Source organism: Rhipicephalus sanguineus, chromosome 1 (assembly GCF_013339695.2).
Source record: "Rhipicephalus sanguineus isolate Rsan-2018 chromosome 1, BIME_Rsan_1.4, whole genome shotgun sequence".
Lineage (NCBI taxonomy): Eukaryota > Metazoa > Arthropoda > Arachnida > Ixodida > Ixodidae > Rhipicephalus > Rhipicephalus sanguineus.
The window spans coordinates 129,923,140-129,950,394 of NC_051176.1; the positions used below are offsets into that span (position 1 = coordinate 129,923,140).

General features: G+C 46.3%; 1 protein-coding gene across 3 annotated transcripts in view; it reads left to right on the plus strand.

Annotated features, from left to right (window-relative positions):
* LOC119397885 (nuclear pore complex protein Nup214) overlaps positions 1–27,255 on the plus strand; it is a 188,166-nt gene that overhangs the window by 130,693 nt on the left and 30,218 nt on the right. For 2 of the 3 annotated variants that reach the window (XM_037665206.2, XM_049416428.1), the window contains exons 26-28: positions 1,489–2,672; positions 16,615–16,665; positions 18,872–19,044. In XM_037665206.2, coding sequence (XP_037521134.1) covers positions 1,489–2,672; positions 16,615–16,665; positions 18,872–19,044 — 1,408 coding nt within the window. The remainder of the gene's footprint in view (positions 1–1,488; positions 2,673–16,614; positions 16,666–18,871; positions 19,045–27,255) is intronic. The other variant, XM_037665210.2, reaches the window with a different exon arrangement.

Consider the following 27,255-nt stretch of genomic DNA (forward strand, 5'->3'; position numbering starts at 1 on the left):
CACTTAACCCGGCGAAGTGGCCACAATGGCTGTAACGGCCTCAGTGACACGAATATATTGGCTGATGCTGGCACTTTGGGGGGGGGGGCTTGACATGTAATTTTCAGAACTCTACAGTTTTGTAAGTGTTAAAGGGACACTAAAGAGCAAAACGATTTCGCTCATACAAGTAAAGTACTCTTTCACGGTACCAAAAAGACCACGCTAGCTGCGAGAAGACGCTTAGGAAGTGAGAAAACGCGCAAAAACAAAATGTGGGTGGCGACGCCACCTCGAAGTTTCCGCACCATTCGCCGTGACGTCACATGTTTTGACGGCGCCTACTAGGGTCTACGTAGTTTCTAATCAGTAAAAATGAAGTACATTGTCCTCTGAGGAGGTCATAGACCTAACATACAAAGTTTGGTGTAATTTTGTTGAGCCAATGGCGCCAAAATACGATAAATACACTTTGAAATCCGTGACATCACACGGAGAGATTTCGGCGCGACATTTAAAAATGAAACTTTGAACTTGATTTTCTCCTCTATTAATATACCTATGATGGCAAAATTAACAACATTAGAGTTCTCCGAACACAATTTATCGATCTAAACCAATTCATTGTTTCTCTTTAGTGTCCCTTTAATGCTGGGTGCTTGTGCGAAAATGGGTGCTTCGACAGTATCTTAAGTTATAATGTAACTATCTACTGGAAGAAAGTAGTTTAACTGCAGTGAGCATTACGGAGTGTACAAAGTGTAATCGTTAATTCATATAATTACTGTTAAATGTAATTAATTACATCTAATTTAATACATACAAGTCTGGAAAAATCCCTCTTCCCCACCCCTGCATTTCATTTTGTTTTTAATGCCACACAAAGGTAAAGAACAAAACATACTTGCACTGAAAGTAAGTTTGAAACATAAGTATAACAAAAGTACTAACCGCAGAAAGTTTACGCTGCATTTCTTCAAAAGGGAAGGTAAATGTTGGCTCTGATTTAAAATATTTAGTTCAACCTATACGTTGATAAATTTATGTATATAGTTGAGTCTGACTTTAATTTAGTACCAGTACTAGCTGTTGCAATCAGTTTGCTCTTGCATACCAGTAGATATGATAGTTCTGATAGTTGTCATGATATAGCTGTGAAGGGTGAAGTTTCAATTCATTGGGTTTCAGTACTTTTCTTCCTTTTTCTTTCTTTGTTCTGCCCTATATTTTTGGAATGTTGAATGTCAATATGCAATAGTTCGTTGTCTAAATGCAAAAAAATGTTTCTAATTAATTTGCTGTACTTTTTTGTGGAATTGCATACAAATATCATTCATAATTTGAACTTTTCAGATTTGGGGCCATAATGCACCCTGCAAAAGTTTCTTTTTAAAAACATGTTTTTTTTGTTGTTATTGTTGGTCCCTCTCTCTTTTTTGTTGTTGTTGTTCCCTCTCTTTTTCAGCATTGCAATTTGTTGTCATTGCTTGTTGATCTCTCACTATGCAGGCCCAAGCACTTCCAAAGGCAGCCTCCAATGACTCAAGTCAGATGCATGCTGTTTCCTCTACGGTTGCAGCTTCCATGTCAGAAACACCTAGCATTGCATCTTCTGCTCCACACGTATCCCCGTCCAGCCAGGCTTCATCACCAACAGGAACTTTGCCAAGTATGCAAGCTAATGTTGCAGCTCAAGTTGTTCCTACTACACCAAGCCCACTTCAGTCTCCGTCTGTACCTGCTGAACCAGGAGTAGCAGCACCTGTTGCTTGCACTGAAACTGTGTTTGGGCAAGGGCCTTCGTCAGTACTTACAGTGGCGCCTATGGCGAAAACAACTGGCACTGTAGTGTTTGGCCAGCCAGCTACGCCTACACCTGTAGCGGTATCAACCGCACCTTCTTTTGGGTTAGGTTCTGCTACCACACCATTCATAAGCCCGGTTTTTGGCAGCCAGGCTGTTACAACTTCGAGCCAATCGCCTGCACAGACGGGAACAACTGCAGTTACCACTCCTGCATTTAGTCAGGCTCCCACAACAACCACTGAGGCTTCACCTGCTCCTGTTCCACATGCCTTCAACATGCCACAGGTGACAGTGGCATCATCAACTGCTCCACTGTCTTTTGGAGCACAGCAAACAGTTGCCGCCACCACCACCACCACCGCATCAGTGCAATCAACATTTGGCCAGGCAGCTGCCACCACACCAACAGCACCAGTGTCAGCACCATCTTTGTTTGGACATTCAACTGCTGGTGCTGGTACAAATGTGTCAACAATTTTTGGTGCCACGACAACATCAGCTGCATCTGCAACTAGCACACCTTCCATTTTTGGTGGAACAACGTTCACCTCATCTACAACACCAGCTACCACATCATCGTTCTGGAAGCCAGTGGCATCTGCTGCCCCCATGTTTGCACAGTCTTCGGCTGGACAATCAGTCTTTGGACAGGCACCAACAACAGCAGCCTCTCCTTTTGGTCAACAAGGGGTGACAACACCGAGTTTTGGCCAAACAGGTGGATTTGCCTTTGGCCAGACAGGAGCAGCGTCGACTGCAGCAAGCACTTCTCCCTTTGGCCAGATGGTCCCAACAACTGCTACAGGAGGCACAAGCGCCTCTTTGTTCGGGCAGAAGTCTTCATTTGGCTCAGCTTCTGGACAGACACCTTCCTTGTTTGGTCAAAGGTAAGAATAACTTGGCAGAATGGGGACCAGTGATAGGTTTGGCTCTCTAAATTTCTAGTGCATGAATTTGTATTACACATATACTACATACATAAGTGACATTTGACCAAGCTGTAGACATTACTCTGAAACAGCAGCTCAGGGGAGTGCTGTGACAATAGACGGGTTTCTTAAGTTGGCCCTGCAACACACATTCACATAATCATAGAATAGCTTATGGATCTCCTGTGGCAAAAGTTTTTTAATCTGTCAAGTATGAGCAGAGTTAGAAGTAGTTATCGAATGCTTGGAGTGCTTTGTCTCTTATTTCATCCAGACGAGCGTGCTGGAAGCTACACAGGGTGGAATGGCAAAGGGGCAGTAAGTTATGTCAGTGCACGACATGGCCTTGAGCATATACTCTTCTTTTTTTCTTAGAGTATGTTGGCCGCTACTTCCGATTCAGATGAGCATTGCATCGGCACATGGTGGCACCCCATAGCAGCTGCAGTGCTGTATATGTGACACAGCAGGAGAAACAGCACACGACTGTTATCTGGCTGAGCTACGTGAATACCTGGTACACACTGGCTTTGTCCTGCACTAGCTTGACCGATGGATAGTAGCCATATCCAGATACTAATACATTTTGAAACACTTTCAATTGGCTGAACACTAAGTGATGTCCGCCAAGGCATCCAGTTCTCAAGGCACATAGAAACGAGCTAGCATGTGCTGGTGAGTGTACCAGTGTTTTTGGAGACAATATGCATCAGTAAGTGCTGTCATAGAAGGCTCAGTACGACATGTGTGACCAACTCAGGCGCATAGTGCTTGAAAGAGCACGCATGCACTACAATGTCTGCCACCTGACATGAACATAGAAGAAGGCGAAACATTAAGTAGACGACCGTAGATTTGTAGTAATGGGTGTTTTTCATTTGCTGAATTTGAAGCAAAAATGGAAGTATCACTGAGGATGTTTACTGAGAACCATGAAATTGGCCAATGGCCATGTCTGTCCCACTGACCATGTAGTCAGTGCTGTTGACTGCATAGTTTGCTGAAAAAAGAGCGAGCAATTTTTGGCTGTCCTTGAAACTAAATTGCAAGTTTCGTGCCGCATGCAGTGCAGTGATATTTAGCACGCATGTTCACAGGATCCTTGACTACTGATTGGCAGTGTTTTCAGACTAGTATGTTCAAAACGTGTTGCAGGACCCCTTTAACAGGGCAGTCCATTCCTTTTGCATAATGGTTCTGTTAGGAGTATACTTCTTGTGGGGCTAGCTGGTGTAGTAATGTGGGGGCCAAATCAGACAAACACAAAACAATGGAGACAGGACGAGTACTCATACTGTGTCCTTGGTTTTGTCTTTGTCCGATTTGCGCCCCACATATTAGAGCCAATAATAATTGTTGGGGTTTAACATCCCAAAACCACGATATGATTATGAGGGACAGCGTAGTGGAAGGCTCCAGAAATTTCGACCACCTGGGGTTCTTTAACATGCATCTAAATCTACCATACTTTCTCGATTGTAACGCGACCACGATTGTAATGCGAGGGGTGACTTTTCATTGCGTCCAGGTAGAAAAAACAGTAGTTTTGGTATTCGATTGTAACGCGAAGGTTGACTTCAGGTAACAAAAATCTGGAAAAAAACTCCTTATATTAGTGCGAGCAATTGACATTAGAGCGAGCGAGCTACATCGAGCTAAGGTACATTAGAGTGAGTGAGCATTAGAGCAAGCAATACGGTAAGCACACGGGCCTCAAGCATTTTCGCCTCCATCGAAAATGCAGCCAATGCGTGACCTTTGGGTCAGCAGTCGAGTCACATAACCACTAGAATTTACAACATTATAGTATAGGATGTATTCTTTTCTAAGGTCGTTGTATTCTGACGGGTGTTGGCCAATGTTAGTCCTTTCAGCAACAAAAATTCAGGGCTCACATATGCTTTGCAGTTCTTCGTTTTAGTTTGGTTGCATGCATTGCCACCTGTCTGTTACCACCACACTTAACCTGTGATGCCCGTGTGCAAGCTTTTAGTTCATTGCTTTTAAAATATGGATCTATCATGCAAAAAGTCTTGAACTCCTCACAAATGTTTTCTGTGCTGGGAGAGCCCTTGTCAAAAGGTGTGTGCTCCTTGGTCTCCAAATCAATTAATTTCATGTTATCACAGTTTAAGCTCCGAGTGTTCTATGCTTGTTTTGGTGTTGCTCCCCTCAAGGAGGTATTGAAGGAGGGTGATTTCACTGTAATTCTGGAGGACATGTATCATAGGGGTGGATCCAGGAGGGGGTGGGGTCTGCTCCTATCAATGATGATGATGATAGTAGCCTGTCTTATTTACCGAAATTCTGGCAGAACTAACTGCTTTCCATGCTGGCAAGTTTCTGTTTCGTCTACATAAGAGATAACACTTAAAGGAATATGGAAATGTAGAAGTATGGAAATATATGCCAAAGAAATATGGAAGCAAGAACATAGAACTAAGGAACTCAGCAGACTAGACTAAGAAAACTTGGAGGACGCTTGAGCTTCACCTTCAAGAGTAGAACACGATAGCGTAATCTGGCTCCTTCTCAATGGCTCGCCTGGCTTCGCTCCTCAACCATGCTGTAAGGAAGCGAACGTCTGTGCACATGTAAATTGGCTGTTGCAAACTATCCTGGAATGCCTACTGCAAGTACAAGTGCCCACTACGACATAATTCTTCCTTTTGCGAATTGGCGAAGTGCCCATTAGGCGTCCATAATGCAACACGCACAGCTGTGCAGCTTCACACATTGTTGATGCTGTTGCTAATAATAATGATTAAGTACAGTAGACTCTCAGTAAACGGAAATCTCTTAAACGGAACTGCTGCTTAAATGGAACAACTATCTCAGATATTATTGGTTTCGTACTTGTATTCTGCACCACTGGTCATCTCTCAGTAAACGGAACTCCTGTTAAATGGAACACATTTTCATGGTCCCTTGAGGTTCCATTTAATGAGAGTCTACTGTATGCCTGTCTGCTTTGTAAAACCAACCATCCATTGCACATTTCACATGTTTTGATGCCTGGTGTGTTTCTGTGCTTCTCACAAGCAATATTACATGTGCATACCTGCCAAGTTTCCCGGATTTTCTGGGATACTCCTGGATTTCTGCCATTTGTTACGTTTGTACGGTTGGCAGGAAAATCTCCCGGAAATCGAAATTTCTGTGTGTGATCTGGCCTTATTGACAAAAATCCAACACAATCGGGTCCAAGCTTTTTGTGAACCCTTTGCATATAGCATTATGTAAACCAATTTAGGAGGTGTTGATTTAAACATAGTAGTTGGGAAACCCTACCTGCGTTGTGCTTGGCCACTCTAAGCCATTATTAGCCCCGAGAAGTTGGGGTGGCACCACCTGGCGGGAGGCCCGGGTGATGTCACGGCATGGACTCTTCGACGCCCGCCGTGGCGCGCCTATGTGCGCTCGCTCCGTACGCTGTTTTGCTGTTTGCAGCCGCTTTTCGCCTGTCTCAAACCTTTGATGAATGATGAAAACATCGATAATGCTCGCAGTAAAAAAATAATGCTCGCAGTACAATCGCCAACGGTGCCCGCGCTCCATCGTACACAATTTGATAAGGTTTGTTGTTGTGTCGCGCTGCTAACCTCGAGGTCGATTCTCGGCCACTGCAGCCGCATTCCGACAGGGGCGAACAGCAAGAATGTGCTTAAATACAGCAGCTCGCTAAGGAATGCCAGGCGGTCAGAACTATTTCACACTGTGCCTCGTAATCAAGTCGTGGTTTTGTTACGTACGACACCATATTTACATTATTAAGTTGCGCTGTTCACTGCCGATTTTTTTCAGAGGTGTGATGGTTTCACCTCTACAACTGTTATTTGCATCGGATGCATGCGCGTATATGCGGACAGTGTTTTTGCTGGTGTACCAATCCCCGCGTACAGTTACAAAAACACATGCAGTATCGAGGCTCGCAAAATATTGCCACGCCCACTTCTTGTTTTATTTTATGTTTTTTGCGTTTGACCAGCAAGGACGGTTATCAACGCTCGAGGCTGTCCGCAAAGCAGTGTTTGGGAAGCTTCTCGATTGTAGTAAATCGTTTTGTTAAGGTTTCGCGCCGCACGCGAATGTTCCAGCTCTATCGAGAGATAACGCCGCCACCAGCGATATCGCTGGAAAGTTCGATAGCGCCTGTATAAAAGCCGACGCACTTGACCGCTCGTGAGTTGATCGACGGTCGACGCTCTGTTCGACGCTATCAGTGTATTGCTATAGTTTGACTTTCATTTTCCCGGCCACAAGTTCGGCCAAATAAACAGTTTCATCTCGGACGTGCTGACTGCTGTCTTCGTCGACGTCACGACCACGTGACATCTGGTGGAGGTGCTGCTTCATGATCCGGACGCCACCGCGGAGCACTGACCCAAGCCCAAGCCGCGAAGAAGACGACTCTAAGAACAACCCGGATCCTCGAACCAGCCGCCGGCAGAAGGGACTACAACCAGAGTACGGGCTCCTTCCCGAAAACGCCAGGCAGCCGAAGACCGTCACATCGACCGCCGAGACGATGACAGACCCCCTGCCACCTACAACGGTAGTGATGCAACAGCCAAGGGAGCCACCAACTTTCCGTGGATCGTCGTTTGAGGACCCGGAGAGCTGGCTGGAGACGTACGAGCGAGTCGCCGCCTTCAACCACTGGGACATTGAAGAGAAGCTGCGCCACGTCTACTTCTACTTAGAAGACGCCGCGAAGACGTGGTTCGAAAACCATGAATCGAGCCTTCAATCCTGGGACCTCTTTCGGACGATGTTCCTCAATACCTTCGCGAGCATTGTCCGCAAGGAAAAGGCCGCTGCTCTGCTGGAGACAAGAGCACAGCTACCGAATGAGACGGTCACTATCTACACGGAAGAGATGACGCGACTTTTCCGCCTGGCCGATGCTGCCATGCCTGAGAAAAAAAAGGTCCGCTTCCTTATGCGGGGAGTGAAACAAGACCTCTTTGCAGGATTGGTGCGGAACCCACCGAAAACTGTCACCGAATTCCTAAAGGAGGCTACAACAATCGAAAAATCTCTCGAGATTAGCACGAAGCAGTACAACCGCTCAACCCTGTCGACAGGCTACACCGAAGCGCACTCGCTAGGCACCGACGACCTACGAGAAACCATCAGAGCGATAGTGCGGGAGGAGCTGCGCAAGCTGTTGCCTTCAGCGCAGCCTCAAGTCGATTCGATCGCCGACATGGTCCGCGAGGAAATCCAGCAGTCGCTGGGCACCCCCTATGCAGCGCAGCCGCAGCTGCAAGCAATGAACTATGCTGCTGCAGCCCGACGCAACGCCCCCCCTCCTCGCCCGCGTCAAGACGCCGCGCCGCCGCAGCAGTTCCGCCGCCAGGCACCGCCGCCACCACCAACGACGCCATACCGCCCGCCGACAGGACGAGGATGCGCCCCCCGAAAGACCGACGTTTGGCGTGCCCCTGACAACCGCCCGCTCTGCTACCACTGCGGAGAGGCCGGCCACACGTACCGCCGTTGCCAATACCGACAGATGGGGCTACGCGGATTCGCCATCAACGCGCCGCGCCCGCAGCCAGGTGAACGGCCTCGCGACATTGACGACTACCTCACCGGAACACAGTGGCAAGAACGACGACCTTCCCGATCGCCGTCGCCCGGCCGCTACATGTCACCGCACCGCCGGCAGTACACTGGCCCAAACCGGGGCCGGTCGCCTAGCCCGTATCCGGGAAACTAAGGGCAGCAACCGATGGAGGTGCGGTTGCTGTACGACGAAATGCCGAAGATCCTCCGCGGCCGCCGCCGACGACAACGCGACGAGACCTTCAGAACACGACGCAAACCGGACGGAGCCCTCACGACGAAATTTCGCGGCCCGAAGAAAACCTGACGACGCAACGTCGAAACAGCGGGACCAATCGACAAAGCCGTGATCCGACGCCACGACCTAACCGCAACGCAAGACGACGGACTAGCGACCTCAATGTTCTTATCGACGGCCACAGCGTCACAGCTCTCGTCGACACCGGAGCCGACTATTCCGTCGTCAGTGGGCCATTCGCCACCAAGCTGAAGAAAGTAAAGACCGCTTGGAGTGGACCCGAAATCCGGACAGCTGGAGGCCACCTGATAACGCCGATTGGTATCTGCACGGCGAGAGTCACCATCAATAGCCGGACTTATCCTGCGAGCTTCGTAATCCTACGAAACTGCTCCAGGGATGTGATACTCGGAATGGACTTCCTAAGTGACCACGGCGCCGTTATCGACCTGAGGTCTGAGTCGATAACACTAAGCTCAGACAAAGCGCTCCCACCCCACGCGACGCCAGGGAACCATGCACTGAAGGTGATAGAAGAGCAGGTGACCGTTCCGCCACGCTCCAGCGTCATTATTTCCGTCGGCACCGAAAAACCTGCGAACCTTGAAGGCGTAATCGACGGCGATCAGCAACTGCTCCTGAACCGTCAAATTTGCGTCGCAAGAGGTATCGCCGAGCTGAATGACGGTAAAGCAAAGGTACTGCTGACAAACTTCAGCCACGAATATAGGCACCTCAACATGGGTGCGACGGTTGCCTACATCGACGAATGTGTAGCCGCCAGCGATGCTTTCGCCCTCTTCGATGCTGCCGAACCTGCTTCGATGAATAGAGGTCCCGAACCGGATTTTGACGTCAACCCGAGCCTTCCGAAGGTCAAGCAAGACCAGCTCAAAACCCTGCTCCTGCAATACAAGGACTGTTTCTCGTCGTCATCTCGGGTCCGACAAACGCCCCTTGCTAAGCACCGAATTATAACAGAAGAAAATTCTCGACCACTCCGACAGAGCCCCTACAGAGTTTCGACGTGAGAACGTGAGGCCATACAAGTGGACGAAATGCTTCGCGACGACATCATCCAGCCTTCAAAGAGTCCCTGGGCATCACCTGTGGTGTTAGTGAAGAAGGACGGGACACTGCGCTTCTGCGTTGATTATCGGCGCCTGAATAAAATCACGAAGAAGGACGTGTACCCCCTCCCACGGATAGACGACACCCTGTATCGACTTCACAACGCGACGTACTTTTCGTCGATGGACCTCAAGACCGGCTATTGGCAGATCGAAGTAGACGAAAGAGATCGAGAAAAGACCGCTTTTATAACGCCCGACGGCCTCTTTGAGTTCAAGGTCATGCCTTTCGGTCTTTGCTCGGCACCTGCGACGTTCCAGCGCGTCATGGACACCGTACTGGGCGGATTAAAGTGGCAGACGTGCCTTGTGTATTTGGACGACGTCGTGTTTTCCTCGTCCTTCGACGAGCATCTCCGGCGGCTTCAGGCAGTACTTCAAGCAATCAAAACCTCTGGATTGACCCTGAAGCCAGAAAAGTGCCGATTCGCATACGACGAGCTCCTGTTTCTGGGTCATGTGATCAGCAAGTCTGGAGTGCGCCCAGACCCGCGAAAAACAGCTGCCATCGCCGACTTCGCGCCACCCACCGACAAGAAGGCAGTGCGCCGATTTCTCGGCTTATGCGCCTATTACAGACGCTTCGTCAAAAACTTTTCACGGATCGCCGAACCACTGACGCTTCTCACGAAGGCTAACGTGGAATTCAGGTGGGAAACGGCGCAAGTGCAAGCATTTCAAGAACTTAAACGACGCCTGCAGACGCCACCCATACTTGCGCATTTCAACGATTGCGCCGATACGGAAATACACACCGACGCAAGCAGCGTAGGACTCGGTGCCGTCCTTGTGCAAAAGACTGACGGGCTTGAAAGGGTTATCAGTTATGCTAGCCGGTCACTATCCAATGCAGAAGCCAACTATTCCACAACAGAAAAGGAATGCCTAGCCATCATCTGGGCTACGTCAAAGTTTCGCCCCTACCTCTATGGCAGGCCCTTCAAAGTTGTCAGTGACCATCACGCCTTATGTTGGCTAGCTAACTTGAAGGACCCTTCTGGTCGTCTCGCACGATGGAGTCTCAGGCTTCAAGAATTTGACATTACCGTCGTGTACAAGTCCGGACGAAAGCACTCTGACGCCGACTGCCTGTCCCGAGCCCCCGTCGACGCGCCGCCGCAAGAGGACGATGACGACTGCTTCCACGGAACTATAAGTGCCGACGACTTCGCCGAAAAGCAACGAGCCGACGCGGAACTGGGGGGCCTTATGGAGTACCTCGAGTGCAAGACCGCCGTTGTTCCGAAGGTATTCAAGCGAGCACTACCGTCGTTTTTCTTACGGAACGGCGTTCTCATGAAGAACTTTTCGGCACTTCGAACCGACTACCTTCTTGCCGTGCCCTCATCATTGCGACCAGAGGTCCTCCAGGCCCTACACGACGACCCGACGGCTGGGCACCTCGGTATTTCCCGCACGCTCGCCAGAATACAGGAAAAATACTACTGGCCACGCCTTGCTGCCGACGTCGCCCACTACGTTAAGACTTGCCGAGATTGCCAGCGACGGAAGACACCGCCGACGAGGCCCGCGGGACTTCTGCAGCCAATCGAACCACCTCACCGGCCGTTCCAGCAAATCGGGATGGACCTACTGGGGCCGTTCCCGACGTCGACTTCCGGCAACAAGTGGATCGTCGTAGCAACTGACTACCTCACCCGCTACGCCGAGACAAAGGCCCTGCCCAAAGGCAGTGCCGCCGAGGTAGCCAAGTTCTTCATGGAGAACATCGTCTTGCGTCATGGCGCCCCAGAGGTCCTCATCACAGACAGAGGTACCGCCTTTACTGCGGACCTAACTCAGGCGATCTTAAAATACAGCGAGACGAGCCACCGCCGCACCACCGCCTACCACCCGCAGACCAATGGCCTCACGGAGCGTCTTAATAAGACCATCGCCGACATGCTGGCCATGTACGTCGACGTTGAGCACAAGACGTGGGACGCCGTCCTTCCGTACGTGACCTTCGCTTACAACACGGCCGTCCAAGAAACGACGCAGATGACGCCGTACAAGTTGGTCTACGGAAGGAGCCCGGCGACGACGCTCGACGCCATGCTACCGAACGTCACCAACGAAGAAAACCTCGACGCCGCCGCTTACTTACAACGTGCCGAGGAAGCTCGACAGCTCGCCCGACTGCGCATCAAGACCCAGCAGCACACCGACAGCCGTCGCTACAATCTTCGACGACGCTTCGTGGAATACCAGCCCGGTGACCGTGTCTGGGTCTGGACGCCGATACACCGACGTGGGCTTAGCGAAAAACTCCTTCGGCGATACTTCGGACCATACAAGGTTCTTCGACGTCTCGGCGCTCTGGACTACGAGGTCATCCCGGACGGCATTACGAACTCCCAGCGACGCCGCGCACGACGTGAAGTCGTTCATGTCGTGCGCCTTAAGCCGTTTTTTGCACGTTAGCGAACCTGGGGACTCTACTTTTACCTTTGTTGTTGTAATTTATTTATGTATGCACTTGTTTCTTTTTCTTTCTCTCTTCTTTGATCTTTCACAAGCATCGGGACGATGCTTTTTCAGAGGGGGGCAATGCCACGCCCACTTCTTGTTTTATTTTATGTTTTTTGGGTTTGACCAGCAAGGACGGTTATCAACGCTCGAGGCTGTCCGCAAAGCAGTGTTCGGGAAGCTTCTCGATTGTAGTAGATCGTTTTGTTAAGGTTTCGCGCCGCACGCAAATGTTCCAGCTCTATCGAGAGATAACGCCGCCACCAGCGATATCTCTGGAAAGTTCGATAGCGTCTGTATAAAAGCCGACGCACTTGACCGCTCGTGAGTTGATCGACGGTCGACGCTCTGTTCGACGCTATCAGTGTATTGCTGTAGTTTGACTTTCATTTTCCCGGCCACAAGTTCGGCCAAATAAACAGTTTCATCTCGGACGTGCTGACTGCTGTCTTCGTCGACGTCACGACCACGTGACAATATCTTGAAAGTGCTTTCCCTAGAATGCCGCTGCAGTTGTGCTTGTTTTTGTTGTGTACTCACTCACTCATCACGTTGTTTAGTTTCATGCTTTTGCCAGAATAATTTCGGAGCTTCATTTCACTGCAAAAACAAATTGATGTTAATTGCGGACACTTCTTATTGCTGTCAGGTCTATCTTCGTGCCGCATCGTCAAGGGCGCACTATTACACTCGTAAGCATCAAGTTAGATAGCCAGCACGTAAACTAATTTTTCTTGCATTTGATTACCCCTGACCATCATCAACCTGTATGTGGACATGACGTGCGAGACCAGTCGTTGACTCATTAAGGCGAAGAACGTTTAATTATTACGTGAGCCACATCACTGAGAAACGCCACCGAAACAGTTCAGAACGCTCATTTTGACTTTTAGGAGTTTGTTTTGGAAGCGATTGCTATCAACAGTGCTCGCATGTGAATTTAATATTACCACTTGTGATGCGGCGGTTGATCGGACCCCCAGTCCATGCAAATCAGAGTACACGGCCACATAATCCCAGACGACTGTTCAGAAGAAATCATTACAAAATCCAGGTATACTAACACCTCAGTGTTTCCGAAACCGTTTTGTGTGGAAGCATTATTTTATTTAACGTTGCGGATATATTAAGTGATTCTTCGTGATGGACAGATTCATCAAAAGTCTTCTATAGCAGAAAGCGCAACTTTCTCAAATAACCTAGATAATCTAACGAGGCCGACATAACTTGTGCGACAAACCACAGTAGTTAGTGAATAGACAACGTCCTTATTTTATTTGTAACTCTTCGGGACCCATGTTCTAACCGTGCAATGTACGCCAAGTTGTAATGAAGTTAGAACTATTAACGTAAATGTTTCTTTAGAACCGATTTCCTGGAGTATATACGCGGTGAAAACAACAATGTCTTGCTTCTTGCAACAAATATCTTCCGTTCGGACGGGAGTTTGCCCATTATAAGCTATATTATTCAAACTTTCTGCAGCTTACTAAACTTTCGCTAGTAGTGAAAACGTCCACCTTCTACCTTGGGAGATTTGCATCGCAAGCAAGCAGTAACCACCACTGTTTTGAGAAAGAGCGGGTGCACGTCGGGCTCAGAAAAAGGCGATCATCGGCTGTGGAGCCAGCGAGTCCTTGCCATGACGTCACATCGCTGCGACTGCCGCGCCGCCAGTGTTCGCTCTCAGGGCTAATAAGACCGCAACACCGATGTTTGCGCTTATGGGTCTGTTCGGGACCCAAAAATTGCATAAAACTAGTATAAAATATGTACTTGAAAGGTACCCTAGTGTGAAGACAATTGTGTTGTGCTTGACGTAAAATAAGGGCCCACATTAGAACATGATGAAAGACAAAAGTTTAGAAGACAGAAGTTCTAAGTAATTCATAGGTAATGCAGCTACTTGAGCTTCACAATAGCTCAAAGGTCTTGTTGGAAAACACCGTGTAAATCCGGTTTTGCCAGAGCAAGGTGGGCAATTTGTAATTGATGTCCTCAGTACTTAAAAGAATGAGTGATAATATTGTGTATCTACGAATGAAAATCGGGGGATTCAACTTTTAGGAGAAAGAGCTGCTGTTACATATTTCTTATGTTGAAGTTTGCTCGTGCAAATACTGCATCTTATTTTTCTAACTTAAGTTCTAGTTTATCACCAATTTTATTATTTTGCAAATGTAACGGCCAATACCTGTCTGCCTACGAAAACCTGATTGTAAGATTGAAGATTATGCATCTTAAATCCCACACTTGAAGCAAATGAAAACCCATAAAAACAAAGAGCATAGTTATATGGTTTTTTGGGATGCATATTTAGCTTTGCTGGCTTCAGTGTCTTGACACAAACGCTTGGACACATGAGAAAAAAAATGTTGATATCCTCTTCTGTGAATTCTGGGTAGTTGCTACACACCATTCAAGGGCAAACAGACAAACACCAACGGACAGGGTGCACATTAAGTTGATTTATATACTGCTTAAGTTGATCAAGATTTGACTGTACACTGGAGCACTCTGACAAGAGACAACGTAAAACTCAAGGAAAGATGGTGCAGTCTCTGCTTGGTCCGGTCCTGCGCACCCTGAACTCGCTGAAGCCATCTTTTATCCTCTTCACCCACTTTGACCAAACACACCAAGAGTTCGAGTAAAAGAAATTTCGTGGGGCCACAATATTCGTATGGTGACAAATTACTGGCCTTTCATGGTCTTTCAACGATTCTCCACTTTTGCACGGCCCTCCTTTCACTGTCTGTATTCGCGTTGGTGCTGTCGACACCTCTCCGCCACATCCCCTGACTTTTCCAGGTAACGGTAAGAGGCAACTGATGACACCCCGAGATGGAACTAAGTTAATCAGTCGTGAAGGCGCCCATGTGGACGTCACCGTGCTTGACAAGCGGGATGTCTCCTCATTCGCTCGATGCCACCAACAGGATGAGTAAGACATGGATGACACCGGGAGGTCCACGTTGTTCATGAGAAAAAATAACTACAGCAACTTCACGACACGACACCCCTGTGAAAAAGATCTAAGCTTGCAAGCCAGCTTTACTTCTACATGGCTGCTACCACTGGTAGAACTTGCAAAAACCAAGTTTGAAGAGTGCTGGTGGCAAGATTTTTTGCTATTGGGCCATCACCCTGTTAGTGACGGGTGACGTGGAAACCTTAGTGGGAGGAGGGGTGGGGGTGTCAGGACATCCAGACATCCACCCTGGGTCCATGCCTGCAGAGAGAACTGTGACAAAACCAAATTTAGAGACTAGTGTTCTGCGGAAAAACGTGTGCATATATTAGGTGTTGGAGTATGTAATACCTACTGATTAGTGCCTTTCTACTCACATTAGCCTGCTGAGTTCACAATAATTGGTGCAGAAATGCATGATTAAGTTTCAGGCTGGATCGAAGGCTATGTGGGCTCATTCTTCATGAAGAGGGCCCAAATGAACTAAAACGATGCAGAATATGGCATCATTCAACGGTATCATTTTCACTACAGATTAGGCCCAAAGTTTGGAAGAAGTTTGGCAATCATTCTTTCTATTTAAAAAGTTTCTGTTGCAAAGAAATATAGATACATTTGTAAAAGAGTAGTCTACTGGTGTTGCCTATATTATCGTGTCTATTTATTACCCAAAATTCTGGCAGTATGTTGAACTTATTACTAATTACAAACTCTCATCAAAGTTTTATCTCAGCAGCAGTCGCTGCGTCCTGGTAGGATGGAATGCAGTAATACTCGTGTGCCACACTATGGGGACATCCTAAAGCTCCACAGATGTTCAGAACTATGATCCTTGTCCCTCGAACAGTGTCTTTATTGAACCTTGTGTTGCTGTCCAACATTTATCCTCATCAATTGCTGTAATATGCCTGTTAATCTTCAGATCTTGGAACTTTGATGGTTGAGGTCCTCAATTATTTGTTGTTGGTCATCGCCATTGTTGCCGAGCTGGACAATGAGTGCCTGTGAAGTCCAGGTTGCTCAGATACTTTCCATAAATCCTTTCAACTAGTCCTCTTCGGTATATCCGATATTCATTACAAGCATATATTCATTGCATGCTAATGTAGGTGAAGGAAAAATTGAAATGTACATTGTATCGGATGATTCTTTATATCCATTTTCACTATATCGAGGTGTGACTATATTTGCTTTAGTGCCCCTCTACTGTTTTAATATTTTAGATCAGCAGGGGAGAAATTATATCTCTGTGTTGCTCAGGCTTCTTACCTGTTAGCAGAAGCATTAGAATATGTTTTTAAAATGTTACTACAGTTTCCCAATTGTAACACATTAATTTTTTGCAACATTTATGTCCTTACATTTAGGTTTACTTATATAGGTAAAAACGGGCGGGGGAATGACGACACGAGGCAGTAGCTCAGCGACTGAGCATATGTCCACTGAATTCATGCATATTAATGACCCCTGCCTTCTATTGTATCTCTTGATAGACTTTAATTGTATGAGTACTTATTGCAGCCTCTTTGGCCAGTCCAGTGCTCCAACATTTGGCCAGCCGCAGGCTGCGAGGTAAATCATGGTCCTAAGTACTTGTAGGACATGCATGAATGCTGAAGCATGCTAAAGCAGATTAGCGACCTGCGTTATGTTTAGCATGAGTGCATGCATACATGCATGCCAATTCTTGTGAACCATGGAACATACGTTCATGAGAGCATGAGAATGCACTTGTGCACACATGCACATAAAGCCATTAGTGCTTGCAGATGTGTGCAGCTTATGCCTGGAAGTACTGTGCCTTCTTTTTACACAAGTTATTTTTCTTTCCTCAATTTATCTTTTATTTTTGTGCCAGGGTTGGGGGCGGGGGGAGGTGCGAGTGAGCTCATTAACATTAAAGAATTAGGATTGTTTGTAAGTCTAGATTGTATCAAGAAAGGGTTGCAGCTGTCTTGACTCATAAAACAACTGGACAAGGAAAATAGCAGCATTTTTGTTAGCATTAGCAGAACCTTCTGGTTCATCTGAAGATTTTTTTTAGAGTAGATTAAAAAAATGCCGAAGCTGTGACACTGACAAAACAAAAACTTTGCCCATATTGCCACAGTTACATAGTTTCAGGAGAAATTTATGTGCCCGTTGTCTTCTTTGAAGGCAGTCATTGCCTTATTGCGCATTCAGGGATTCTTTTGCAACCTTGTACAAATTTAAGCAAATTATTTGATGCAGTGGACTTGCCATAAGTTAAAGGGACAGACATCCGTTCTGTACACCAATCAAGATATCCTCACCATTAAAAGGATGTGTCCTTTAGTAAGTGAAATAAGTCCTGTCTTCTTTATTAAAAGACGATTTGTATATTTAACTCATTGCAAGAAATGACGTTTTGCACTCCGCGTTGCAGAGCATGAACCAAGGTAGGATACGCTGTCACATGACCTCTCTATTAGTGTAGTGTATTGGCTATTGTACCTTTATTTAATATTAAAATGCAATACATTTTTTTGTACAACTTACAATACACAGCTAAATCTTCATGTAGGCATAAGCTGGGCATCAATATGTGCTAGGAGGTTGTGTCCAAACACATGCCCCAGCTACAGTTCTGCATGGTCAACAGTGACAGATCTGGAAGGCTGCACTTTTCTAATTGCATTTGCTGGAAGCAATTTCAGAGCCAGAAGCACATCATAGACACCATTTTTCATGCATTGCCTCAGAAAAACAAGGCAATAGAAATCCAAGTGGTGTGCGTACAGCAGCAAACCGTATTTGCAGCAGCCTTTTATTATCAACAGTAGTTGATAAGGTTGAAAGCTGGTTAGTCAACGAAAGTTGCACTCGTTCTTGCGATAACCACCCCTTATTCTACTTTCCTAGTCTGTAAGGCAGGCAATAGGAATCGCTCTCGCTTGTGCTGCTCTAGGGACTCCGATATTTTAGAGCTTGCTCAAATTAAAAAATTCTGATTACAATATATCCACATGTTTCTGGAATAACCACTACAGATATACACTTCTGAGGATGACCTTTTCGTTGTGAAATATGAAACTGGTTGTTTGAAAAACGGTTGCCATTCCCTTTACGATGCTGAGCATATTGATTGTGCCCATGCACAGACAAGTCGTTGCATTTTCGTACATACTATGAAGACAGCAGGGTTCATACAAATGTATGTCTTTGAAGAGCTTTTAGCCTGAACAGAAGTTGAAAAATATTTCCTAAAACAAATTGAATTATGTTGAAATTCTAAAGATACTAAATATACAATGGATGGAAGCATTGAACAATGCCGAATGCCTGTCAGTGGGAGTGGTTGTAGCAAAGTGCTGAAAATGTAGTTATTCTAATTAACATATGTTGGTCACATTTTCAGTACATGAGAGAGCAAGTAATACCTTAAGAAAGAGTCAAATAATTTATGGTACTTGGAGAAAAGGTGTGAAGAGACATTTTCAATGCATGGTAATTAATTTGAGCTGGGAAACTTTCTGTTCAGGTGCCCATTGTTGGACATCAGGGTTAATTTTATGCACAACAGCAAATATTTTGCTCCCTGTATTTGTTCTCTTTTTTTTTTTAGTGGCTTTATTAAGCAATACCATCTGAACTACTACTGGCTGCACCATCTTAACTACTACTCCCGGCATTAAATGTATATGGGGCTCATCATTGCACCTGTTTCAAAAGATGCGTGACCCTTAAGCCGTTGAAGCCATTTGTACACAGAATGCATGTGCATTTAATGCTTAAAACACTGTTACTCTTCTTTCAGCACCTTTGGTCAGCAGTCGCAAGAACAGCAACAGCAAGGAAGTGGCTCGACTCTGTTTGGTGGAGGTGGCTCTGGTTTCCTCTCTGGCCTTGGAGCAAAGCCAGCGACAGATGCCTCTGGCAAGAATGTGTTTGGCGGCTCATCATCCTTCACTTCTGCTGGGCAAACCACGAGTATGTTGGCCCTATATATTCCTGAGAATTTGTCCTTGTGTGGGTTTCATCCAGTATGCACACTACCTTGCATTAACTTTTATGTGATTTTTAGCCATTCTTTAACTCACTCAACAGAGTTTAGTTATTAACCTCTATCTTTTTTTGTTTGGGCTGACAAGTGCGTGGTTTTTTTTTTCTTCTAACATGCACTTTTTGTACGTGCCATCAGTGAATCTGGGATATGTTATAAGCAGGCAGAGTGGGGCACATCTCTGGGTTGCTATCATGCGCAGATCTAGGGAAGATGTACAATATGTCTCATCTCATCGACAGTGTGCCCCGCACTCAGGGTTGCCAATGGTGGCTACTTTTCGCCAAATTGGCGAATTTGAGGGGCCCAGGGCGACCTAAAATTATGAATGGCGACATGGCGAATTTTTGGCGATTTTCGGCTTAGGTCTCCACTGAGTAATGCATCCTAAGTTCAGTGTCTTTCCAATGAATGAGCGGCAACATTCCCGGTATTTTTCTTGGTTTTAGAACCACGAGTAGAACGTGCACATTACGCGCCATTCGGTATGTCCGTCCTGTAACTCGTGTTATCTCCTCAATTCATCTAAATGCAGCAGGTACTCGAATGTCCCCCAGCGACATTTTAGCAAAATGTAAGTCAGCGGACTGCCTCGCAAACCGCGACGGGACAGTGTTTCACTATAAGTATATAGCTTTAGGTGCTTTAAGCTTCTCTAAAGTTTCGCTTCTGAAGGGGCTAGACGACGGGTTGGCCACGTGTTCCGACCATTTGTTCCGACAAAGCTCCAACTGTTATGAATAGCTTGGCGACTTATTCACTGTTGCAGTACCCCCAATTTAGCTTATTTATCGAGGCATTTTCCGCTGTTCTCGGTGAGCGTGCGCAATGAAAACAATTGCTATAAACATTCTACATTGTCTACCTGTTCATTATTAACGCATTGGATTGACACGTGTAGATATAAGTCACTATAAGAAAGGGTCGGTGGCGTCCTTTATCATATCAGTTCACACTTAAAAAGTGTAAGTCTCACTAATGATCGGTTCCTGCAAGAATTCTGTCGTGTTACCGTCAATGAACTTTTTAATCCTTTTTAATTCATATAAAGGTACGTAAAGCTGTCTACAAACAGCGCTTTCACGGTTTTCGCCCAAGGTTTACCACACTTTTACCTTTGAAACGAGCCGACAGGGATGGAAGGATATCATGAGCGCTTCATTCATTCACCCTTGCGCCACCACGCACATCTTGCGGCTAGTCGGAGAAGCAGCACCATGCACTCCCATGGTGAAGCGGGCGATACAACTGGCATTGAGAAACGTCAATATAATTTAAGGGTCTTGGATGGTACTGTATTCTACGGGGCTATACGTGAGTGGAAAGTTTTATTACTATGTATGCCGCACATATCTAGGATGGCGACTTTTTTGGCGAAATTTGTAAAAAAAATGGCGACTTTTGGCGACTTTTTGCTTGTCGTTTCGCGACATTTTCTCGAAAGTCAGTGGCAACCCTGCCCGCACTTCACCTAACAATGAAAATAACTGGAGCAAAAACAAACTTATAAAAAAGCAACTGAAAATTTCGGGAGATGCTTAAGCTTCATCTTTAAATGGCCCCAAAACCATCTCCGATAATTAACGGTTATTGTTGTTTCAGAAAGACACCCCAAAAATACCCTTTCTTTTTAAAGGGGCCCTGCAACACTTTTCGAAGTAATCATCGAATGGCTTCATTAAAAGAGCTTATTGCCTCACAAATCGACTGCCGCAAAAAGTTTTAGAATCCGTCAAGTATGAGCAGAGTTACAGGGATTTACCGCACGCTTTAAGTGCTTCATCTCTCATTTCATACGTGCGAGCACGCTGCTGTGCCGGGGGAGGGGTGACAAGAGGGCAAAAAAGATGCGTCCGTTCATCAGCGCACGTCATGACTTTAAGCACTTTCTTTCAGTGTGATCGCCAGCGTACTTATTGGCACGTGGCGGTATTCCACGGCGGCCACGATAACAATGCAGCTCACGATGCTCAAATCGGCCAAAGCCGTGGACTTTGGGTTATGGCGCGGTCATTTGTCGAGAGAAGAGCGAGCGATTTCTAGCTGACTTTGAGAATTAATTGTAAATTCCAGGCCGCGTGCCGCACTATAATGTTTGGATCACGTGTACTCAGGTGCCTCGACTACTGATCAGCAGCGTTTTCAGACCATGCTGAAAAAGTGTTGCAGGGCCCTTTTAAAGTGGAGCGAGGAGGCCCACACAGCGCGATTGATTCCAAAAACAAGTAGTTTCGGTCCAACACCTCATCACTATGAGCACGCAGGCAAAGCTATGCAGTGCTGCTGAACAAACTTTCTCGGCCAATATGCTATCATTAAGATGTCACTTGTTGGGCCGATACTGCAATGGAAAAAGTGAAGGGAATGGCGTCGCAGAGTTACATCATGCTTGCCAAGTGCGGGCATGCTTGGAGGCTAGCGCTTGCGTGATCCAGCCTTCGACTACCTTGCATAGAGCGTCGTTTGTGGTCTCTGGCTCTCTCTAGATAAAAAAAGTTAGGTTTGTTTGCATGCCTGACTTTTTTTTTCACGGTGATGCTCGCCAAGGCTGGCTGCTTGACGTAACCTAATTACTACCAAAACTACTTGTAGGCAAGAAAAAGTGATGCAGTTAGCAAAACTTTATTTCAGATAGTTCCACAAGTGCAAAGAAAAAACATTGTGACAAAAATTAGTTTCAAAGGGCAAAAATGGATTTCCACAAATGGTGACATTAGTTGCAAACATGCATGGTAACAAAACACCCCCGATAATCGCACATTCTGGCTCTCAGTGCTTTAAATATTTTTGATGATTCCCAAAGAGCAATAGCATAACTTTTGTTTAGAGCTGTGCGAATAGCAAAATTCTGGGTGCGAAGCAAATTCGAATATTGAAGTGTGAGTGCGAATCGAATAGAATATTTTCGAATATTTCTCGAATATTTCTAAAATATTTTTCGAATACTTCGAAACGAAATTGCAGAAAAAAAAGTTAGAGAGGATTCCTAAGTATATTCTTATGAGATAGCCACATGAAAGTGTTTCTTTTCACTAGGTTGATGAAGTACTGGTGGGGTGGCATTTCATAGTTGTCTTATCAAGAATGAGGCAATGTAGGGACCGAATTGTATTTATGTACATGATTTGGTGCAACCAAAGTGTTGCCGACAACACTTTACACGTGATAGGCAAAGATGCCATTTCCTCAGCCTCTCCTCCTCTCTCAACTTCTGTGGAAGCCCAAATGATGTGGCGGACAAGGGTGTGCTCCCTTCAAGTCCAGAGTTCCAAATCTGCATCATAGACGTGGATATACAAGAACATCTGAAATTTCGGATGCTAGAATGCTTTGGCTTCCGATTTTTCGAACTTCCTGCCCAAATTTCAGGTCCAAAATAGCGTTAATTGAGCCCCAACCTCTGCCACATCTTTCATCTCCATGTTGGAACCAGCGTTTTCTTGAGTTAGTACATTTGCGACCGTAGCAGAGCTTGAAAGGCAGCTTTGCCGCAATACCGGGGTGTGATGAGGTGAAGCATATTGAAAATCTCGGGACCACTTCGAATCGGACGTTGACTGTCTCTTGGCAAAGTTCGACCGTAACGGAGCTTGAAAGGCAGCTTTGCCGCAATACGAGAATGTAATGAGGTGAAGCATATTGAAAAATCTAGGGACCACTTGCAATCGGACGTTGACTGTGTGTTGGCAAACGGAGCTTGAAAGGCAGCTTTGCCGCAATACCGGGGTGTGATGAGGTGAAGCATATTGAAAATCTAGGGACCACTTCGAATCGGACGTTGACTGTCTCTTGGAAAAGTTCGAACGTAACGGAGCTTGAAAGGCAGCTTTGCCGCAATACGAAAGTGTAATGAGGTGAAGCATGTTAAAAATCTGAAGGGGTCACTTTCAATCGGACGTTGACTGTTTTCGTTTTTGGGAAGTTCGAATAGTAATATTCCAGTGCGAATCGAATCGAATAGCAAACACTATTCGAAAAATATTCATAATTTCGAATATTTGCACACCCCTACTTTTGTTTGCACATTGTATAAAGAAAAAGAATGTTGCGAAACTTTAAGTAGTTAGGCCTAAGCAGCCTCGCGCTGCGCGAGCTCCACACTGCCTTTTTTTTTTTGTCTGCACACCAGCCGGTAAAGTTGACTTCTGCTGCTCACCCTTGGAATATGGGTAAAGGACTCCCTGGGCAACAAAGGCGCGAGGTTTCAATGACACTGAGCAGTCTGCTGTTGTGTACTTTGCTTAAGAAGTCGTGTCCACAAACGTGGACGTAGGCAGCAAAGAAGGTAATACTCTCTGCAGAGGTCATTTCTGCCTCCGTGTGGAAAAGTGCCAAATCAAAGAATTTCAACTTGCAGACAGCGTGCTTCTCCACGAGGTTATCTGGGCAGATACAAGTTAGTGTGTTCACCCGGCAGCTTGGCGCGCCCTGCACATGCTCCGGGAAGGGGAGCGTACAGCAACTGGCAATGCCTTCTCTAACTCCATGTTTGGAACATTGCTCTGTGTTCCATAGAAAGCCTCCTGCTGGAGCCGATTGCGGAGGCCATGCCTCCGGCCGTGTGTTGAGAACAGGTGCCATGGGAGAGCACTCGCCACCATACCGCTCAGTCACGTGACATGGCGTTAGCAGCTGCTCGGAGGCAACTTGGGCGTCGATAACGTGTTTGCAAGGGAATGCCACCAGAGGTGCTTGCCTCCATACCGGAGGGGGAGAGAAAAATCCGAGGGTAGGGCAGTGAGTTTGCGGCTCACATTCCAGGCAGTTCTTTTTGTTTTTTTTTTAGGAGGCATTGGTACTGGAATACCACAACAGTATTCAGAGAATTTACAATGGATGGATGGATGCTATGTGCACCCCTTTTATAAGGTGGCAGTGACATGTGTGTCACCAGGCTCCTAAAAAAAGGAACTTTTTTTTTTATGTTGGCCTAATAATGTCTTGTCTACTTCGATTAAATAGACCTTACTATAGAAGAAAAGGGAATCATAAATTCACAGCCCAGTTCTCTGCCCCTTATGGCAGAATGTCCTTATTTTTCCCACTATTTATTTTTGTCCTTTCTCTCTAGTTTTCCGCCATGAATACTCTGTCACTTACTTATTTCTGTTGTGGACGTGTTCAGCTTTCCATTGTTGTCCCTTAAACCCAAGGCTTCATGTAGGCTCGTGCTCAAACATACACCTGGGTGGATATCTCCACATTAAATCAAAACATGCTCCGTCGTTTCCTTAGCTTCCCCATAGTATGTGCATTGTTCTTCTTCTTTACTGAATCTCGCTTTATAACTACACGTTCTAAGGCGACCCGATTTGGCTTCAAACAGTAGAGCACTTCCCCTTGAATTATCATAAAATGCCTCCCTCTTTATTTCGGTAGTTACTCGGATCCATATTTTTTTCCATTGCTGCCATCCAATAAATTCTCTCTGACTTTTCACTTAACGCTCTTTGTTGCCATATCACTTACACTGCCAGCCGTATATTTACTGGTGAGTCTCCTAGTTCTTTTTCTCCACTCTGTGTCAACGCTCTTCCTGTAGAAATACCTGAACACCTTCCCTGCCCATCTACTCTCTTTCATATTCCTTAGCCTCTCTTCGAACCTAATTTTGCTCTGAGCTTCCCTCATCTCAAAACTTGTATCGCCCTTTACAGCCTAATTTGTCGTCTTCCCGTGAGCGCCCAACGTGAGGTGTCCTACAGTCCTTTGATCCACACCCATTCCTGATTGCACCTCTGACCTCATGCACACCACTGAGGTCCCAAGTGTAAGCCCCGGAACCATTACACCTTTCCAGAGACCTCGAAGCACCTCGTACCTATTGTATCCCCATAACGCTCTGTGCTTCATAATTGCAGCATTCCACTTTCCCTTTCGCTGCCAAGGCTTTTTCCTGTAGCTCCATGTACCTATCACCCTCATTTACCCATATATACTCCGAGGTACTTGTATTCGCTTCCCCTCAGTATTTATTGGCCCTATATTGACACCGTCTGATCACAGGGTTCATTGAATACCATCAATCCACATTTCGTTACACTAAATCCCAGTCCTAGAGCTTCACCTTGCCCTGCGCATATATCCGCCAGCCGCTGTATATTATCTCGACTGCCCGCAAATAAGACAATATCGTCAGCGTAAAATAAACCTGGAAGCTTCTGCTCAATCATCACGCCGGCCTGTCTGTGTGACAGATTAAAACCAATGTTGCTACCTTCCAGCGTTTTCTCCTTCCTCACCATGTGCGGCATGAATGCATATGCGGCAGGGACAAAGGACGTCCCTGTCTAAGCCCCTTGCTAATATCAACGTTCCCTTTGCTATATATGGCTTGCATTGACGTCACTGAAACCACCATGTTGGAGCACCAGCATTTGGACACGCTACGTTTGCGACGTCATATTAATGCTATCAAAACATCACATGCAGTTTCTTTCGTTATCCACGCACAGAGACGCTCCTGACACGTCGTTTTCGCATTGACGCAATTTGTTCGTCATCAAAACCACCATCGTGGAGTACCAGTACATTCAGAAGCTGCGTCCATGACGTCACGTGCAAGTTATCTTCCCATTCTGTGCAAACTGACGGCACGGTTGCGAGCGCCACCGCGCGGCACCTGCTTGAAACGTACTTCGAGGAAGCGCTGGCTGAAGTAGCCTGCTGAAGCAGAATACGGCTGATACGGCTTCAAGAACCATTCTGCAGTGGGAAAATGGCGTGGCTTTCGCAGTGGTTGTTAGGTACGCCATTTATTGCTTACCTGAAGAACTTCTGGTCAGCGCACGAGCTTAGAATATCACGGGAAAGGTCGTATTTACGTGATATGAATAGATAGGCTGTGGCGTTCGACACGAATGCGCGTGTATGTATAAATGTGGCAAGCGTTCTGACTGAAGCAACTACTTCACCTTACTGCAATTACCTTACAGCAACTGCTTCAGCACGTTATCCTTAGTACGTGCGCCTTCATTTGTTGTGATCGCGCATTAAATTTGCCTTTATTTTGCGAAAGTAAACCTTATGGAAATGGGGAAGAACGCAGAGCGAGCGACGAAAACTTACTATGCGTAGAAAGAAAAAAGTACGTACAATCGTCGCCGAATGTGTACGTGGTAGTTTCAACGCTACAGTACGTCTTGCATAAAGTGGTGTAGCACGTAGGCTTCGTTGACACTATGAAATCGGCAGGTGAGCAAACCGCCGAAGCGGGGGGATATTTTCTGCGCTTGTTCCAAGATGTTCACATTTTCTTCTGCCGCCGCTTTGCCTCTTCTTCTGAGCTCTTTACTTCGTACTGAATACGTACTTCAGCAACGCTGTGAAGCGATAGCGATGCCGATAGCCCTCCTCGCAGTATGCTCAAAGTTTTGCTGTCACAGTAGTGGTTGAAACTGTCGTTAACCATCTTCGTATTGACATTTTCGACCGTTTAGGAATATAAAAAGCAGGTAGAATAAGTTTTCCGAACGCTCGTTGTCACGTGAGATCTCTTTAGCGCCACGCGAGCTAGGCGCTCGTAGCCTCCGCAATTGGTTCCGGCAACGCGTCGCCGGAGGTAATCTCGGAGGCCGCGAAGTGCTCTTCTTACTTTTCCAACACGTCGGCAGGTGCCGCTAGGCCAGGCCCTCAGCTAACAGTATTGGCGGCAGAAGATTGGAGGGAAAGGACAAAAATAAATATTGAAAAAAAAGAAAGGACATTCTGCTGTAAAGGGTAGAGAACTGGGCTGAGAATTTACGTTTTTTTTTTCCTGTAGTAAGATAGATTTAATTGAAGTAGAGACACTAGGCCAAGACAGAAAAAGAAGAGTAAATGGAATCTTTTTGTGGAGCCTGGTGGCACACTTGTCACCGCCCCCTTTTAAAGGGGACGCTCATAGCATCCATCCATCCACATAACGACGTTCATGCTGCCGTTCATGAGCATCGGGTGACACGTCAAGCGAAGGCAGCGCCACTGTTCTGCTCAGTGTAAACGAATGCATATCTGCACGTTTTACGTTAGAATAGATTATAAAATGGTGTTGTATTTCAACGCTAATATAGAGACAATTAATAGCGTACACCAGTAAAAGCTCGCGTGATAGGTACATGTACATGTTCGTTGTTTTGCTGCCAGAGGCGCCAAAAGTA